Here is a 16,854-nt window from a genome sequence, read left to right as displayed (position 1 = left end):
TCATGAAAGGATATATTATTAATGAAACACCATATCATCACATTAGCTGATACAGTTTATATAATCCATTTAAGAAACCTAAAAATTATGAACATTTATAGTTTTATGTTTTTAGTAATGGTTTAAAAAGTAAACGACGACGTCGAACATTCATATACACTGAATAAATCAGTGTACTTTTCACATTGTAGTTATATTTCAATATTCCCCAGAAGCAGGCAGTATGCTCTGTCAGTCAACTATGAATGTTTAGGTAAAAGGAAATGTGAACCATAAATAACTTTAATCATGTACAATGATACTGTAAAAACTACCATAATTATACAAAAACGGAACAAATAAAGTATTTCTCATGATAAACTTAGCACAGAATAACAAAGATGTCTGAGCACTGAAAGATATTTTGGTGAGTGGAAGGTGGTGAAGATTAGACTCACTGAATAACATGGCGGGGAGGGAGGTGATGTGGGTTGTCTCATGGACTTGAAATATGGGGAAAACGGTGTGATAGCAAGGTAATTTCTGTGATGGCAAGGAACTGGGTGGGCAGAGATATGAATATGGATGAATAGGGTTGGTGAGTGGGTACAGAGGTTTTAGGTTTGTAGACAAGTGCAGATCCTGTGGAGGGGGGAGAGGGGGAGGGGAAATGTCACCTGGGTCATGCCCTTCTCCGGTCCAAAAAACATTTTAGTATAAGCATTTATGTTTTTAAATTCCACATTTCAGAGCTAGCTTTTGGAGAATATAGTAGCGTGAGAACTTGAGTCTTGAAGATAAGGAGTTCTAGAAATTACAAGTTACTTTTAACAAACTGTGACCCCCTCCCCAGAACTGAACACTGGGTCTGCACATGATGGTGGGAGAGGAAAGTGTGTCATAGATAGTGGAACAGAAAGAGAGTGAGGATGTACGAAGATTCTCAGATGGCAGGAAACGATGCATAGATGGTCAAAAAGTGGAAGGTTAGGTGGAATGGGAGGTCTGGAGGTGAACTGATGGAATTACAGCTTCATACTATTTCAAGAAACCAATGTCTTTATGCATCAACAACAACTATTAAAGGAAGTAACATTTGAAAGACAATCCAGAAGTATAAGTATTAATAAAGTTACCTATTTTTACACATCCTTTGTCTGTCATCAGCAAGTTTGAAACTTTAAGGTCACGATGTACCACAAAATTACGATGTAGGTACTGCAGGCCTCGTAAAACTTGCAACATGATACACTTTACTTGCGATTCAGAAAAAGGGGCCTGCATGTTATCAAGTAGACTAGCCAGGTCCTGTTCACAGTACTCCATTGCAAGGAAAATGCTGAAACAATAAAAATTCACATGTAAAAATTATATCCAAATGTAAGAAGAAAATGATATTAGTTGAGATGATAATGTTAATATTTTACGAGTCACATTTACACAGGACAATGGTCAAGAAAATTTAAGACATAAATATTGCTTGTTTGATATTACACTCTCAAAGAAAACTAACGGCACTTTTGACAACAGCATGTTTAAATAACAACAACAACAAAACTTTGAAAGAAATTTAAAAATAACATATTTTGAACAATATAAAGAGACATTGGATACTAGGAAAGTTTTGCAGTGTGAGACCACACACGGATAGCTAACAATTTGGTTCTGTGTGTGTTTAGCTTCAACCATACTTACAACAGGGAATGTTTAAACATGTGAGTCTCAACATTTTTAAACAAAGAAAACTTCACTATTATGTAGGGTACAGAACAATGTTGGACACAAACCGCAAAGTCATTTAAAAGTCGTGTGCCAAAATTCAGATTCATTAAGTGTTTCTTCACTAAAACAATGATCTAGAACAGGCATGGACAACCTTTGGTGAACCACAGACCTGATTCACACACTTACTTAAGCTCATGGGCCACCTCGTCATGCAAAAGCACTGCTCCTAGAGCATAAAGTCAAAACTATAGAGCCTGTGAGATTAATGTTTATGTGGTAATGCACCGACAGGAATGGCACCCCTTTCCTGACATGCCATGCCAGCAAATTATGCCTCAATACATAAATTTTTGAGAGAACATTCGTTTTGTGTTCACGCGGAATTTCTTCCAAGGGCCGGACTGAAACAGATTGCGTGCTGGATGCGGTCTAAAGGTCACCAGTTGCCCACTCATGATATAGAATATTGTTCAAAAATTTGAAAGGGTTATTTAGTTGTATTATATGTCATAGACTCAGTGCAACCTTTATTTTGCTCAATGTGACTTTGCTGTGCTTCCAAAAGTGAAGACTTGCTTTAAAGCCTGGGAGTTTTCTACAAATCATGAGCTTCCACATACATGGTGGAATGACCATGCTCCACTGCTAAAACAACAAGGTAACCCTCTGGTAATTGGTTTCAAATTCTGAAGACCTGCAATGAGCAGAGGAAAATGCTACAAGAAAGCAAGACAATCATGGATGTAAAGCAAAACTTTATTAGTATCCTTTCTACAGATCTCAAAATAGTTTGTAACAACACACTACAGATGTATACCTTGGCTCTTTCCATATTTCCAATGGTTCTCCTTCATGATGGAATCTACGGAACACAATGTGCACATGAGAGAGAGACATGATTACAGTTATTAATTGTCTAGGGCAAGTTATTAAGCAAAAATTAATTTGTGATCACTTCTGAAATAGAGTTCAATTCTTGCAAATCTATATCAGTCACCGAGTGAAGAATGCACCATGTCTCACTTAACGAAAGGCAGGTTTAGATACAAAACAGACCAACTGCAGTGACCAATCCAAGTCGCAGTTCAGTTTATCACAATGACTAACTTCAGGCAGTACTGTGTTTTAAAAGTATCATGATCAAGGCAGCTTATTTATTCTTCCCCTATTCTTTTGTATTGGCATATAAATACCAATTAAGAAAGTGGTTAACCAGAACACACCTTTCCAGGCTCCTTCCAACAACAACTTCTTTCAGGTGAACTATATTCTCATGGCGACAACTCAGCAACACTGAAATTTCACGAAGGCCGCTAACAGGCAAACCATCCTTTTCATGTTCCATTCGAACTTTCTTCAGTGCAACCACTTTATCTGATTTTGTATCTCTTGCACGATCTGCAGCAGAAAGTATTTCATAATTCTAAACATTGTCAATAAAGAACATTGATACATCATTTACCATTGAACATAAGTCATTACACATACAGGAATTAGAGAACTAGGCAAGGAACAGCAATTGGCAGAATATCTGCAGAATTTATCTGGTGCTAGCTAGACACAAATACAATATCGAAGTTATTTGTTAATTTAACTTTTCCCAACAATGAATATTTACTATAACTTCTCCAAGAAAGCCTTCACAAATCCGGCGGGGTCAGGGATTTTCTCTGCCTCGTGATGACTGGGTGTTGTGTGATGTCCTTAGGTCAGTTAGGTTTAAGTAGCTAAGTTCTAGGGGACTGATGACCATAGATGTTAAGTCCCATAGTGCTCAGAGCCATTTGAACCATTTTTGAACCTTCACAAATCACAATAATCATCAACTTTAATGCATAAACAAACCTATTGGATTATGTTCACCCTACCAGAATGTACACATCCATTCCCCATTAGAAAACAATACTTTCCTAGCAACTGATTATGTTTGCCTTTAATTTAGTCAACATGTCTGCTAAGAATAATTTAGCAAAACAGGGAAGTAAAATGGGTATGTTACCACACAATGTGATCCAGAACTGAGTTCCTCCAATGGTCATTTCTCTATAAATCTGTCAGATCACATAGTACTTGAAAGGGTGTTCATGGTTCACATATGCACAGCAACCCAGATTGTAAAATGTTTAATGTGTCTGTTTAGTCTGTCTTTGTTGGAAAAGGTAATTGAAAGAAGTCAGATCAACTGCATTTCAAGCATTTCAGTCTCCTGTGATGACACAATTTCTCAAATATGTGCAGTAGCCGAATCAACAAGGACCAAAAATGGTTGAATAGGGGAAAAAATTCATGTAGTTACAAACTTTTTTACAGTGGTAGGAAGGAGTGCTACAAATTACATACTAAAAATCCTGACAGGTATGGTGTGAGAGTTAGGGAGGTGTATTGTGGCTGTTTAAATATGACTTTTTATGTTTTTCTAGAATAACTCGAAAATCTCCGTTTCTAGTGAAAATTTTTCCCTGTACAAAATTATACTACATTAAATTTCCTAAAAATGTTCTATTCCTTTTTTCTCTAAAACCGATAGTTTCTGCATTGCAGAGTATGAAAAAACAGCAAATTATTGAAAACAGTGTTTTAATGGTATAAAATTAATGTTTATTTTTAAATTAATTGGGTTATGAAGAAATATCAAATGTGTATACAACAGCTACATGCAGCAGAGCCATATTAAGGGATAAATTGTGTTCTATAGGTGTAACAGGTTGTAGGCAGTGGTGTGTGTGCAGCTGATGTAGATGGTAGAAGCACAAGGGAAGTTAAATGTTGAAATGTGTGTGAAATCTTATGGGACTTAATTGCTAAGGTCATCAGTCCCTAAGCTTACACACTATTTAACCTAAATTATCCTAAGGACAAACACACACACCCATGCCTGAGGGTGGACTCGAACCTCCGCCGGGACCAGCTACACAGTCCATGACTGCAGCGCCTTAGACCGCGCGGCTAATCCCATGTGGCGAGGGAAGTTAGATTGCCAGACTGGTCACGCACTTCCCACCTTGGTAGGTCTGCAAACTGAAGAGTGAGAAGGTGATTCCCACTCTATCTTCCCCACTACATCACAAGAAGCAACTACAGGGCGTTTCACAGTTATACAGATCCTCCACAGTGAACCTTACGAATCACTGGTGGCACAGATCATAGACATACCTCGGGATGATTATTTTCCACAATGTGCATCAACACTAGTTGGCATGGACAGAATCTATGTAAATCTCTGCACACTGGTCTGGACAGCTAGAGGGGGACTTGATTCTTAGTCATTAAAAAAAGTTTACTGATAAAAAGTACTTCCTATTTAACCCACTGAAATCAACTCTGATTACAGATTGCAATGATAAATCTCTTTTACAAAGTACATTATTTTTATATATTTGTTGTTGCTAAAATAGTTAAAATATTTTTGTTTCTGAAATATTGCTACAATAATTGCATTCAGCCATTTAACACATAGAGAAATATCTCCGAATAATGCAAATGAAAAAAAGCAAGCTATATGTAGCAAATATGAAACCTGAGGATCATTGACAAAATGTCCTTGTCAGATTATACCCAATACTTAGAACGATGCCATAGTATATTAAACCACAATAATGGGAACAAAGAAAAGTTGTCACTACTGGGATAAAAAGAAAAAAAAAAAAATTTTTTAATAAGGAGAAGAAACTGTTTCAGGGGATAGATATAGTTTGATGGATCAGCTGCAAATAATAAACATGGTTGTAAGAAGCAATGTGCATGAGTAATCACTTAGAGATTGATAAGTTTTTAGAAAGCTTTTAGATCTGTAGTGGGAGTTCAAACATAAGGAATTAAATCTTCATATCGAAGTTCTGCATTAGCCTGAGGAAACAACAAATAAAACATTTCTCATTTAGTGTTCTGTGATCCTGTGCAGAAACTTGATCCCAGAGGACTGATGATTGAAAAAGGCTGGATTTTTCTGACATTTTGTTGTGATTAAAAACGTAAAAGACAAGATGGGTTGATGTGAGAAATTAACTGTTAATAAATACTGGAGAAGACAGCCACTTACTGGCAGTAATAAAAACAGGAAAAATTGAAGCAAGTATATGCTATGGGGAAATGGTGTCACAAAAACCGTTCCTGAAGAATACGTAGCTGGGAAGAGAAAGTCAAGAGGGCAGAAAGATTCAGCTCGTTGATGATCTAAAGGAAACTTGTGTATATGCAGTGAAATGAAAAAGAAAGTAACAAATATCAAGAATTGGAGACAGAAAGGATGTATCAATTGTAGAGAAAACTAATGGATGAAACAAGACCAATTCATTACGAAATACTTAAAGTAAAGCTTCAGTTTCAATTCAAATGCATGAAGAGTATAGAAATTTCATAATTTTGAAAGTATATATGGAAGGTGACTTCATCAATCTAACCCACAATTTTCAGCACCTCAGACAGAGATTTTTAAAAGTTAATGGACTTAGCAGAAAAAGGAACACACATAAATACGACCGATTTGTCGCTTTTTTGATTTTGGGATGAAATATTTCTGTTAGCTTGAACTGCACACGAATAAGATTAAGTCTGAAAACAAAACAGAGACCATATTGACGCATAATCAGTATATACATACAGTGTTATTAAATTTTTAAGATTTCATTTACATATGGCAGCTGAAAACAACAAGCATGGGGAAACAAAGACAGGAGAAGAAATACTACTCATGGTATATTCAGAAGTACTTTGTAAATTTTTATGAAACGGATTATCAACAACCAGTTGATACTGCCAGTTCTAACCTATGGCAGGCACATAGCCAGTTCGAGAACACCCTGTAAACATGAATGTAGTGTTTTTCTACTTACACTCAATTTATTTGAACTTCTTTTTTGTTCCAAAACTAGTTTAGACTTTTTAAGCCTTGATTTAGCTTGATAAAGGTGTCATATGTATAAAAATATCAGCATATTCACATTATGTACTTCCATTTGTTTGTGTTTACAAAGTTAACTAGTTGTGGAATGAAGAATAAGTTCAAATAAATACTGCCTAAATGGAAAAATAAACTATTACATTCATTTAATAAATTTGTGGCTGTGGTACCTCCGATGAAGAATGCATACAAATGTCTACAAATATGGCACTTGAGTGCCTCTGGCACCCCTCTCAGTTTGGCATTCCAACCAGCCACTTGTGTTATTTGGACCTTAAAATGGCCCTGAGCAGACAAGGATGGACATTTAATTGGGAAACCACTTAAAAAGCATAAACTTGCACATTAAAATAAGAGAAGTCTGGAAGAGATAGTTAACAAGCAGGGGATAAAAAATGACCATTGGATAAAAAGTGGTTTATGAAGTCATACAATGTGACAAAACAGTAAAAATGAAAATTTCAGTAATGTTAGACATCCCTATAACCTCAGTAACTAATAATTAAAAACTAATTGTGAAACACTACAAGTCACTTTTTATTTGTCTTGGTCATGTATTTCAATTAAGCCATCTTTAGAAGAAAATGTCCATGAGGTGAGAGTGTTGACAACATTAATGAAGTAGTACCTTAACTGCACGCCAGTCACTTAATTACTTTAAACAAAACTGGGCACCAAGAATAAACAAAAAAAGTAGCTTTTACTGTTTCAAGATTAGTTCTTAAGATCTCAATAAATTTTGTGAATGAAAATCTGGTCCAAATAGGCTGTGTTCTTTTTATCATCCACACAACCCACCAGTTTTAAACATGGGTCATTTGCAAGCACATATCTAATGCCTCCAGTTTCATTTCACATTGTAATACATCACTGGCACATGTGGACAGGTATACACCTTATTTCTGTGTATATGTGGAACAAAATCAATACAACAGTCTACATGATAAAGTTTATTAGCTGACACAAACAGGAAGCTTTCTGGAGTTTTCTCTCAGCCCCCTCAGCTCCCTGGGCTGTCTTCATTTGTGCACTCTCTGTGACGCCTACTATGTACTTTACATCTGTGTGACCCTGTGCTTCCTGGAGTTTTCTGTTTGTGTCGGCTAATGGACATACTCATGTACAATATTGTATACCTGTTCACAAGTACAGTGATGTATTACATTGTGGAAAGAAGATGGAAGCTTAAGATAAATGCTTGAAACTGACTTATGAATTAATTGATGGGGGTTATCGGACCAAACGGTGAGGTCATTAGTCTGGCAATTCTGAAGTTATCCCAAAAAAGAGAGAGGGTCCACTAAAAGTGGATGGATCCAATCAGATGAGTAAAACTATAAAACAAGGAAGTTGAAGCACACACAGTAGAAGGTTATAAAAGTGTAGCCCAAATCTAAAAACTGGGGAAACAGAGGGATAGAAGAGCTGTCTTTGCAAGAAGGAGTGTCATGGGTCCCAGACTGAAAAAACATGAAGAGAGGCCCCAACCATAACTACCCTGTCTCTGTTCCAGGACTAAAGCAAAACCTTATATTTGAAAATAAAAACCACCTTCAGAGAGGAAACTGAGGATCCGTTCAACCATCTGTGAATCATCAGCTAATACTATATTTGAGGAATATGGAAGACTATACTTAGTACAAAGGGCCAAAAGAAGGGGACATTCCACCAATATATGGCATACCGTCAGTCTGGTTCTACAACCACATTTTGGGAGTGGTTCGTTACGCAAGAGGAAACAATGAGTGAGCCTGGTGTGACCAATGCGTAGATGGCATAAGATAGTGGACTCTTTCCAAGAGGTGCGGAAGGAAGAGTGCCAAACTGCAGTAGACTCCTTGATTGTGCGGAGTTTGTTACTGAGAGCAGTAGTGCACCAGATGTGATTCTGCTTTTGGGCAAAGAGAGATCTGACGTAGATCCCCATGTCTGCATTTGGAATCATAAAAGGGAAGGGGGTAAGTATCTGCTTCTCTAGCCAAATGGTCAGTCAATTCATTCCCTGTGATGCCCATGTGACTTGGGACCCAGAAAGACAACTGAACAGACAGCATGGCCAAGGGCAGAGACAAGGCCACAGATAGTGGAGACCAAAGGGTGACAAGAGTAGCATTAATCAATAACCTGCAGGCTGCTCATTGAGTTGGTACATTTTAAAACACTGTGGAGGGTGGCATGAGCAAACAAAATGGAGGGCCTTGTTAATAGCTAGAAGCTCTGGTCTAGGCACCATCCTGGGGGTGGGGGGTGGGGGAATACAATGGGTGCATTCCAGCGAGTGGAGAAGATGGAGATCCCAACAGAGGGAAGTGAGACACATTCCAACTGTCAATCCGACCCGTGGGTGGTTACCAGCAGAGAGACATTCCTCGTTTTGCAAAGAAAACAGGGCACACGGGATGGTCAGGAAAACGACGAATAGCGATTGCTTAAGAAACCAGAAGTTGGGTCCATCATATCTGTAGAAGGGACATCTCCACTTCTGTGAGAAGACTGTCAACGGGACGAGTGTGAAAGGCACCAATAGCTAGATGCACCCCACAATGGTGAACAGAGTCAAGTATTTTCAGAGTGGGAGTAGCTGCTGAGCCATAAACCTGACTAACATAATCTAGTCTGTACAAGGCCAGGACATGATAAAGATGGAGAAGAGCAGCACAGTCTGCATCCCAAGATGTGTGGGCCAAGAGGTGAAGAGCAGTAAGTTTCCACATGCATGCAGTCTTCAGGTGGCGAATATGGGGCATCCATGTCAGCATCTTATCAAAAATAAGTCCCAAGAAATGGGACTCTGTTACAACATCTATGAGCCGGTTGCCTAAATAACGTTACAGGAAGAAAACCAGAAGCATGGGAGACGGCCAATGCAGAGACCCATCGGATGGCGCCTGGGGTTCGGCGCTCAGCAGATGCTACCGAGTGGGAGCTACACCAGATGCAAAAATTGTCAACATACAAAACTGGGGTAACCACAGACCTAACAGAGGTTACAATCCCATTGATGGCTATGAGGAAGAGTGTGACACTTAACACAGACCCCTGTGGGGTAGCATTCTCCTGAATCCGAAAGGTGCTGAGTGAAGTGCCAACTCAAAACCGGAAGAGCCAGTGGGATAAAAACTTGCAGACAAAATTGGAAGGGGGCCGCAAAAGCCCCAGTCATGAAGGGTAATTAAATTTGATGGTGCCAAGCCATGTTGTATGCCTTTTGCAGGTCAAAGAAGACCATGACAAAGTGCCAGCTATTAGTAAAAGCCTATCAGATTGTTGTTTCCAATCTGAGTAAACAGTCAGTTGGAGATTGTCCTTCCCGGAAGCCACACTGATACGGGGACAAAAGGCCCCAAGATTCGAGTACCCAACATAATCAGAAGCTAACCATCCTCTCAAACAGTTTACGAAGTACATTCATCAGGCTAATTGTGTGGTAGCTGTCGAGAGATGTTGGGTTCTTCCTGGGCTTAAGGATGGGAATAACTATACTGTCTCACCATTGTGACAGGAAAGCACCTGTGAGCCAAATGTGGTTGAAGATTGGATTTTTTGGGAGGGGGGGGGGGAGGGGGAGGGAGGAGACCAGAGAGCGAGGTCATCGGTCTCATCGGATTAGGGAGGGACGGGGAAGGAAGTCGGCCGTGCCCTTTCAAAGGAACCAACCCGGCATTTGCCTGGAGCAATTTAGGGAAATCACGGAAAACCTAAATCAGGATGCTGGACGCAGGATTGAACCGTCGTCCTCCCGAATGTGGTTGAAGACCTTCAGTAGATGTTGCCTCTGGGTAATGTCAAAAGGTTGGATCATTTGGTTGTGGATGGAATCCGGGCTTGGGGCTGTGTCATGTGAAGAGGTAAGAGCCTGCAAGAATTCCCATTCAGTGAAGGGTTCATTAAAGAGTTCAGCATAGTGGGGGTTGAAACAGAGGGGGGTCTGTTTAACTCAGCGTTTCTGATGGAGAAAGGTAGCAGGATAGGAAGAGGATGCTGATGCCACCGCAAAGTGTGTCACGAGGTGTTCTGCAAGGACCAATGCATTAGTAAACAGAGCACCTAACAGAATAAGACCCTGGACAGCTGACTGTCGCTGGCAGCCCAGAAGGCTATGGAGCTTGGACCAAACCTGGGAGGAAGAGGCATACGTCCCCAGTGACGAAACATAGCATTCCCAGCACTCCTTTTTACTCTGCTTAATAAGGCACCGAGCCTTAGCATGGAGGCACTTAAAAGCAAAGAGGCTGGTCTGTGAAGAGTGTCATTTAAATTGCTGCAGCACCCATCGGCAGTCCTGGACAGCGACTGCTATGTCCTTGGTCCACCACGGTACCAGTCTATGACAAGGGGGACAGCAGTGCCAGCATAAGTGCAATTTGAAAGAGAGGTGTCAAAAGTGCACAGCAGACATATATATAGGCCAACTGGTCCAGCAGAATGCCCAACATGGGGACATGTCTGCCAGGCGGAGGCAGGGGAACGTTAGAATCACCAGAAAGTGGTCACTGTCACAAAGATCATCAAGGGGTGACCAATGAGGAGATAGTGAGATCGATAGGAGTAAAGGTGCCATGAGCGGCACTGAAGTGTGTAGGGGAACCGTCATTGAGGAGACACAAATCAAAGTCTGTAATAAGTTGGTCAATTAGAAGACCCCTACCCACTGAAATGGCATTCCCCTACAGAGGGCAGTGTGCACTGAAGTCCCCGAGGAGGAGAAACGAGGGCAGGAGTTGCTGTATTAAGGTAGCCAGTTCAACATAGGGAACTGGCCTACCTGGAAGGAGATAGACATTGCAAACGGTGTTTGCTGGAATTGTTTGCATTCTAAACACTATTGCTTCCAGATTGGTACAAAGAGGGATCCAGTCACTAATGACACCGGAGCGAACCAAAGTACCGAAGTGCAGACCCCTCCAGATGCTATCTGGGGGCCGGCATGGTTCAGACAGAACACCCAATAATCATGAAGCATCGGAGAGTGGTTGTCACGGAAGTGCGTTTCTTGAAGAGCAAGACAGAATGCAGAACAGGAGGAAATAAGACGACATATTTCTGGCAGGTGACAATAGTATCTGATGCAGTTCCACTGGATTCTGCAAGATCCAGAACTGAGAGAGAGTGGGCGACCTTGGGGCGCACAGGTAGTGTGTCTCACGGGCGAGTTGTGGTAGTTGGCTTGTGACATGAGAGATGCCGGGCAGAGGGGTCCCGGAGGGGGGCGGAGGGGAGGAGCCCATCACTGCCAAGTGCCGAAGAAGGGACACACTTCTTCGGTCGGGGAGGGGGAGCGGCTCGTGGAGTGGAACGACAGGGGAGGGAGAGGAAAGAGGGGGGACAGGGCTGGGTTAAGGAACAGATAAGAGGGGAAAGGATGTAACAGAGGCAAAAGTTGCAGGAAGTGGAACCAGATTAAGTCTCTCATATTTTTGGCGATCCCAAGCCTAAGACAGGCAATCCAGGGACTTGTACTCTTGGATCTTCTTTTCTCTCTTGAAAGCTAAGCAATCTGATGAGCGAGGGGAATGGTGGTCATGACAATTGACATACAAAGGTGGTGGAACACGGGCTTTGCTCATGGATTGGGTGTCTACAGTCACCACACAGAGGGTCTACCATACAGCGGGAAGACATGCCCAAAGTGCAAAAACCTCATGCGTAATGGGGCATACAGCTTCACATCACATCTGTAGCACATAACCTTGGCCTTCTCTGGGAGGGTCAGAATGAAGGCACGGTATCGGTGCGGTTGTGTTTGCGAACGTGTTCTCGATATTCTCCACAAAAAACAATGGCTTAGTGATAGTGAATCCGTCCTAGTACAGATCGAGTAGGGGGAAGTGTTTTATCCCAGGACGGTGAGCCTGGCCCTCCTTCCATGGTGTAGGCATGAAAGGGGAGGCTGTCGGGTCATACGAAGCAGCACTCAATGATCCTTCACCATTCAAAGAGATGGCCATTTGAGAACGGCCATATTTTTGCAGCTTTATATGCTTCATGTGCCAAGCATCCGCCCTGATACCACCCACTCCAATCAGGGGCTCTCCCCATGGGCACCATCCAGCCACAGCAAGGGCCGCCTAGCATGGCGGCCATTGCTGGGAGTTCCAATGCTCCAGAAAGACAAGCAACCACTCCTTGGCATACATGGGGAGGGAACAGACCAGGTATCAGTAGTGTGATACCTGTGTTGTCAGGGGGCTCAGCCAGATGGGTACATAACAGCCACACCACACGGCCTGGCTACACAAGCTGGTGACCTAACAGGGTGGACGGGTCTATGGTGGGGAATGAAGAGAGGAAGGAAGGGGAGAGAGGTATCCACACCGTAGACGCTAGGGTGGGAGTTTTCCCCCAAATGGCTCACACTAAAAACAGAAAATTTAGAGATGGAGGTCAAATCTCAAGTGGGGACGTAAATGCCAAAAAGGATTAAGGAGCACAGGCAAGAGGAACAAAATTGCAAGCAATACAGGGAACCTGGTGGACAGCCATGTCAACATAAAACAGAACACCAAGAGGGGGGAACGAGGGGGGAGCAGAGAAGGTGTAAGGGTGAGGAGAGGGTGGGGGCAGGGTGGAGGAAATGTAACCAGGGAAGGAAGAATGGACTGCAATAGCTTGGGGCATGAAATCAGGGGGAGGGGTGTCATTTGAAACTTGTCAATTGCATGGATCATAAAAAGAAAACAATCTGCTTGGACCCCAGGTTTTAATTCTCAAAAAACAATGACAGTATGGATCTTCACAAAAAATAAAATTTTAAAATCAAAATAAAATTTTAAAATCTCAATAAATGACTGAACCTTTCAGATATTCACTTTCTTCATTTATTTATGGTGATATTTTTTATATATTTATTTTTGGTTTCAATGAAAAAATGTCAATTTGCACAATAAGCAAACAAAAGCATCTTTTTCAAATGCTTTGAAATGACCCACTTTTCTATTTCTTTTGGGGCTGTTTAAATGGCTTCAGTTTCTACTCTCATGCAACAGCAAAGCTTATTACTTTGAACTACTTCACCATGTCTTTAAAAGAGTCAGCCACTAAATTAGTGCATATTGTGTCTAAGAAACAAGTCAGTCCTGATACTGAACCTTCGGATCTCAACTCCCAGGGCTGTCTTCATCCGTGCACTCTCTCCGACACCTACCATGTACTTTACGCCCATGTGACCTTAACTTGAGCTAATCTCTTTCTATTGTCAATTTCCTGTACTTTTTCCTCCAAGTTTCCATCTTTGTGGCTTGTCCTGCTGTTCTAATTTTTCTTCCTTTGTTTTTATTTTGTGTTTCTTATCATTTAATGCCCACCCTTTTCAACTTATTCATCTAACTTCGAACCTACTTCTTTATAAATTTAGTTTGTTTATCCATTTAGTTATATGCATTTGCATTACTAATTTCTTTGACATTTTTATATTTAGTTCCTTTCTTGCATCTTGTGTAACTCCCTTGCTCCCAACATTCTTAAATAACTTACCATTCCTACTGCCATCTTGGCCACATTTTTAAATCTTCATCTTTTCCATGCTGTTTCTCTGTATACTGAAGAACATTTGATTCACATCTGAGATCCATTGGTCACTATTTTCTGTGGCTGTTGACTGTGCCATGACCATTACAATGAGAGTAATTTTTGTGATGTGTGCAGGCTGTATCAAAAATGCAAAGAAACAAAACTTTGCAGACTGTTTCAGAAATGTCAGTGTCAGGAACAGTAATGCATAAAATTACACTAACATGACTAAATGCGGAAAATATAACTTAAGTATCAAACTAGGAATGGATAATAAAGGCCACTAAAGAAACACTAATCTCAAGTCTTGCAGCAAGATACATAACGTCAAACAAATTTAACTTTATATTACTTCAGGTCTTTATAGCATTTCCAGGTAACATTATAAAAGTTATATGGACAACAAATGATAAAATATATTTCCAGACTTAAGATTAAGTAAAACTAGCAACACAATATGGCATCTACATAAATATAGTGTCCAAAACATCTTTAATCAGTCACTTTGAGCAAGGGCCTTTCATGTCCAATATTACAGAGAACTCTATCTTGTCTCTACGACACACTTTACAGTTTTCATTGCCTGGCTCTTAAGAGTCTTTATTAGAACTGTGTACATCCAGATCAGCTGCTCAGTTCATACTATGAATATGAAAAACGAAATTTTCAGAACCCTTTTGACCAAAGAATGTCAGTCTCAATATACACCACATGAGTTCTACCCTAATAGAATAATATTTGTTGTTCCATTTCTCCATCCCCTACACAGTGCACCTTTCAGTCACAGATTCCTTCATATTTCCAACAATTCAATGAAACCTCATTTTTACTAGTGGAGATCGGTTATGCTTCTTATGAAGTTGGAAGTAATGAAGAGAGCAAAAAATACTTTTACTTGATTTTGTGAATATCATTTAAAAATTGCATTTTACTCACAACAAAAAAGCTCATTTCTTTTCTAACTCAGCATTATAGACATTTCTATTTACGTAAAAAAAAGAATAAACAATCTGACACCTGGAAAGAAAAAGTGTTCTTAGAAAGATAACTTCTTTCACATAAGATTCTAACATTCAAAAGTGATGCAAAGGGCTTATAAAGTAATGCCCTTTAACATACACAATGCAATTAAAAGTTCTGATAATTACTACTACTACTACTACTACTACTACTACTACAAGTACTTGGTAACTTAGTTTTATCAACTACTAATCACAGATCAGTAGTTCATACAGGCAACACATGTTTGGCATGCTTACTTTGTAATAAAACAAACTTTACTTACAAACAATGCCATACGTTCCTTCTCCGATTCTGTTCAGTTTTTCAAATTCTGACACAAATCGACACCTTCCAAGCTGAAACAATGATTTTTGAAAAAGGTTTATTACTATCACATAATAATGAAGCATCCAACACTTTCACCTTTTTGTTACAACATGATAAATAGGTTTTCCTTCTCCCATGAGATGTCAAGTTTTGGCTTTGCATTTCCACTCATTTAAACAACATTACTCATTAACATATAGTCATTAACGTATACTATACCAGTTTCATTGCCATACATTTCACTTTCAATAATCAGTGCTCCTCAAACCTCATAGTACAGTCATTGTGAATCATATTTATGGAGTTCTGGGCGTAATACATATGTAATTTACTTTCATAAGATATGTCTATAGTTCAGGTTTCTTTATAATTGCATTAATAAGAGGGTCTGAGACTTAAATACACAGGACAGTTAAGCATTGGATGTTCTGCAGTACAAAATGCTACAGGGTTGGGTTGGGTTCTTTGGGGAAGAAGACCAGACATCGAGGTCATCGGTCTCATCAGATTAGGGGAGGACGGGGAAGGAAGTCGGCCGTGCCCTTTCAAAGGAACCATCCCGGCATTTGCCTGGAGTGATTTAGGGATATCACGGAAAACATAAATCAGGATGGCCGGACGCGGGATTGAACCGTCGTCCTCCCGTATGCGGGTCCAGTGTCTAACCACTGCACCACAAATGCTACAGGGACGCAGTATCTCTCTGTAGTATTTTAAGTATACTATGGATAACTGGCCAATGGGTTGTTGACACCCACTTAAGGCCAAAAAGGCCATTATCAAATTCAAGTACATCATGTTATCTAAAAATTAGCTTTTATCATGATCAAAAAGTTTAAGATTTAAAGTTCATAAGATCTACAGCTGGGGGACTGCGTAAAAGGGTCTAAAAATATTGATAAATCATGTCAGCATGAGGACTGATCACAGTTGAAGGTCTTTCGGGTCCACAGGGCAGTGACAGGTGCTCCCTCTATGCTCATACCACTGACAAGATACATTTATAAGAATGTTCCACTTCATTGTAATAAATTGCTCTCTCTTACAAATGATATAACTTGATCGATGGCTTCTTGTCATCTGCTAGAATGAACAATAGTGAGTCATTTAACTATAGTTCCCACTTTAGCTTTGTTTTAAAACGGTACTTAAGAATAATATAAGCCACAACTAGGAGGACAAAGGTAAAGGCACCAGATTCACAGTCCTGACATTGCAGTGGTTGATAATGGAAGCAAGAGGAAGAAAAATCAAGATATGTTCATAGGATTTGTTGACCGGCAAAAAGCGTTCAGATGCAAGATGTTCGAAATCCTGAGAAAAACTGAGGTAAGCTATAGGAAAGATGGGTAATATAAATGTGTACAAGAACCAAGAGGGAACAATAAGAGTGGAAGGTAAAGAAGAAAGTA

At 40.1% G+C, this 16,854-nt stretch overlaps 1 protein-coding gene across 1 annotated transcript in view; it reads right to left on the bottom strand.

The window, feature by feature from the left end:
• Positions 1 to 16,854, bottom strand: part of LOC126470318 (cyclin-dependent kinase 10) — a 125,348-nt gene that overhangs the window by 19,933 nt on the left and 88,561 nt on the right. Inside the window, exons 4-6 of the mRNA XM_050098095.1 lie at positions 15,399 to 15,471; positions 2,928 to 3,102; positions 1,116 to 1,318 (exon numbers count right to left, since the gene is read on the bottom strand). Of these exons, the coding sequence (XP_049954052.1) occupies positions 1,116 to 1,318; positions 2,928 to 3,102; positions 15,399 to 15,471 (451 nt within the window). The remainder of the gene's footprint in view (positions 1 to 1,115; positions 1,319 to 2,927; positions 3,103 to 15,398; positions 15,472 to 16,854) is intronic.

Source organism: Schistocerca serialis, chromosome 3, assembly GCF_023864345.2.
Source record: "Schistocerca serialis cubense isolate TAMUIC-IGC-003099 chromosome 3, iqSchSeri2.2, whole genome shotgun sequence".
Taxonomy (NCBI): domain Eukaryota; kingdom Metazoa; phylum Arthropoda; class Insecta; order Orthoptera; family Acrididae; genus Schistocerca; species Schistocerca serialis.
Note: the sequence above shows the minus strand (reverse complement) of the source record. Positions and strands in the feature narration are given on the sequence as shown.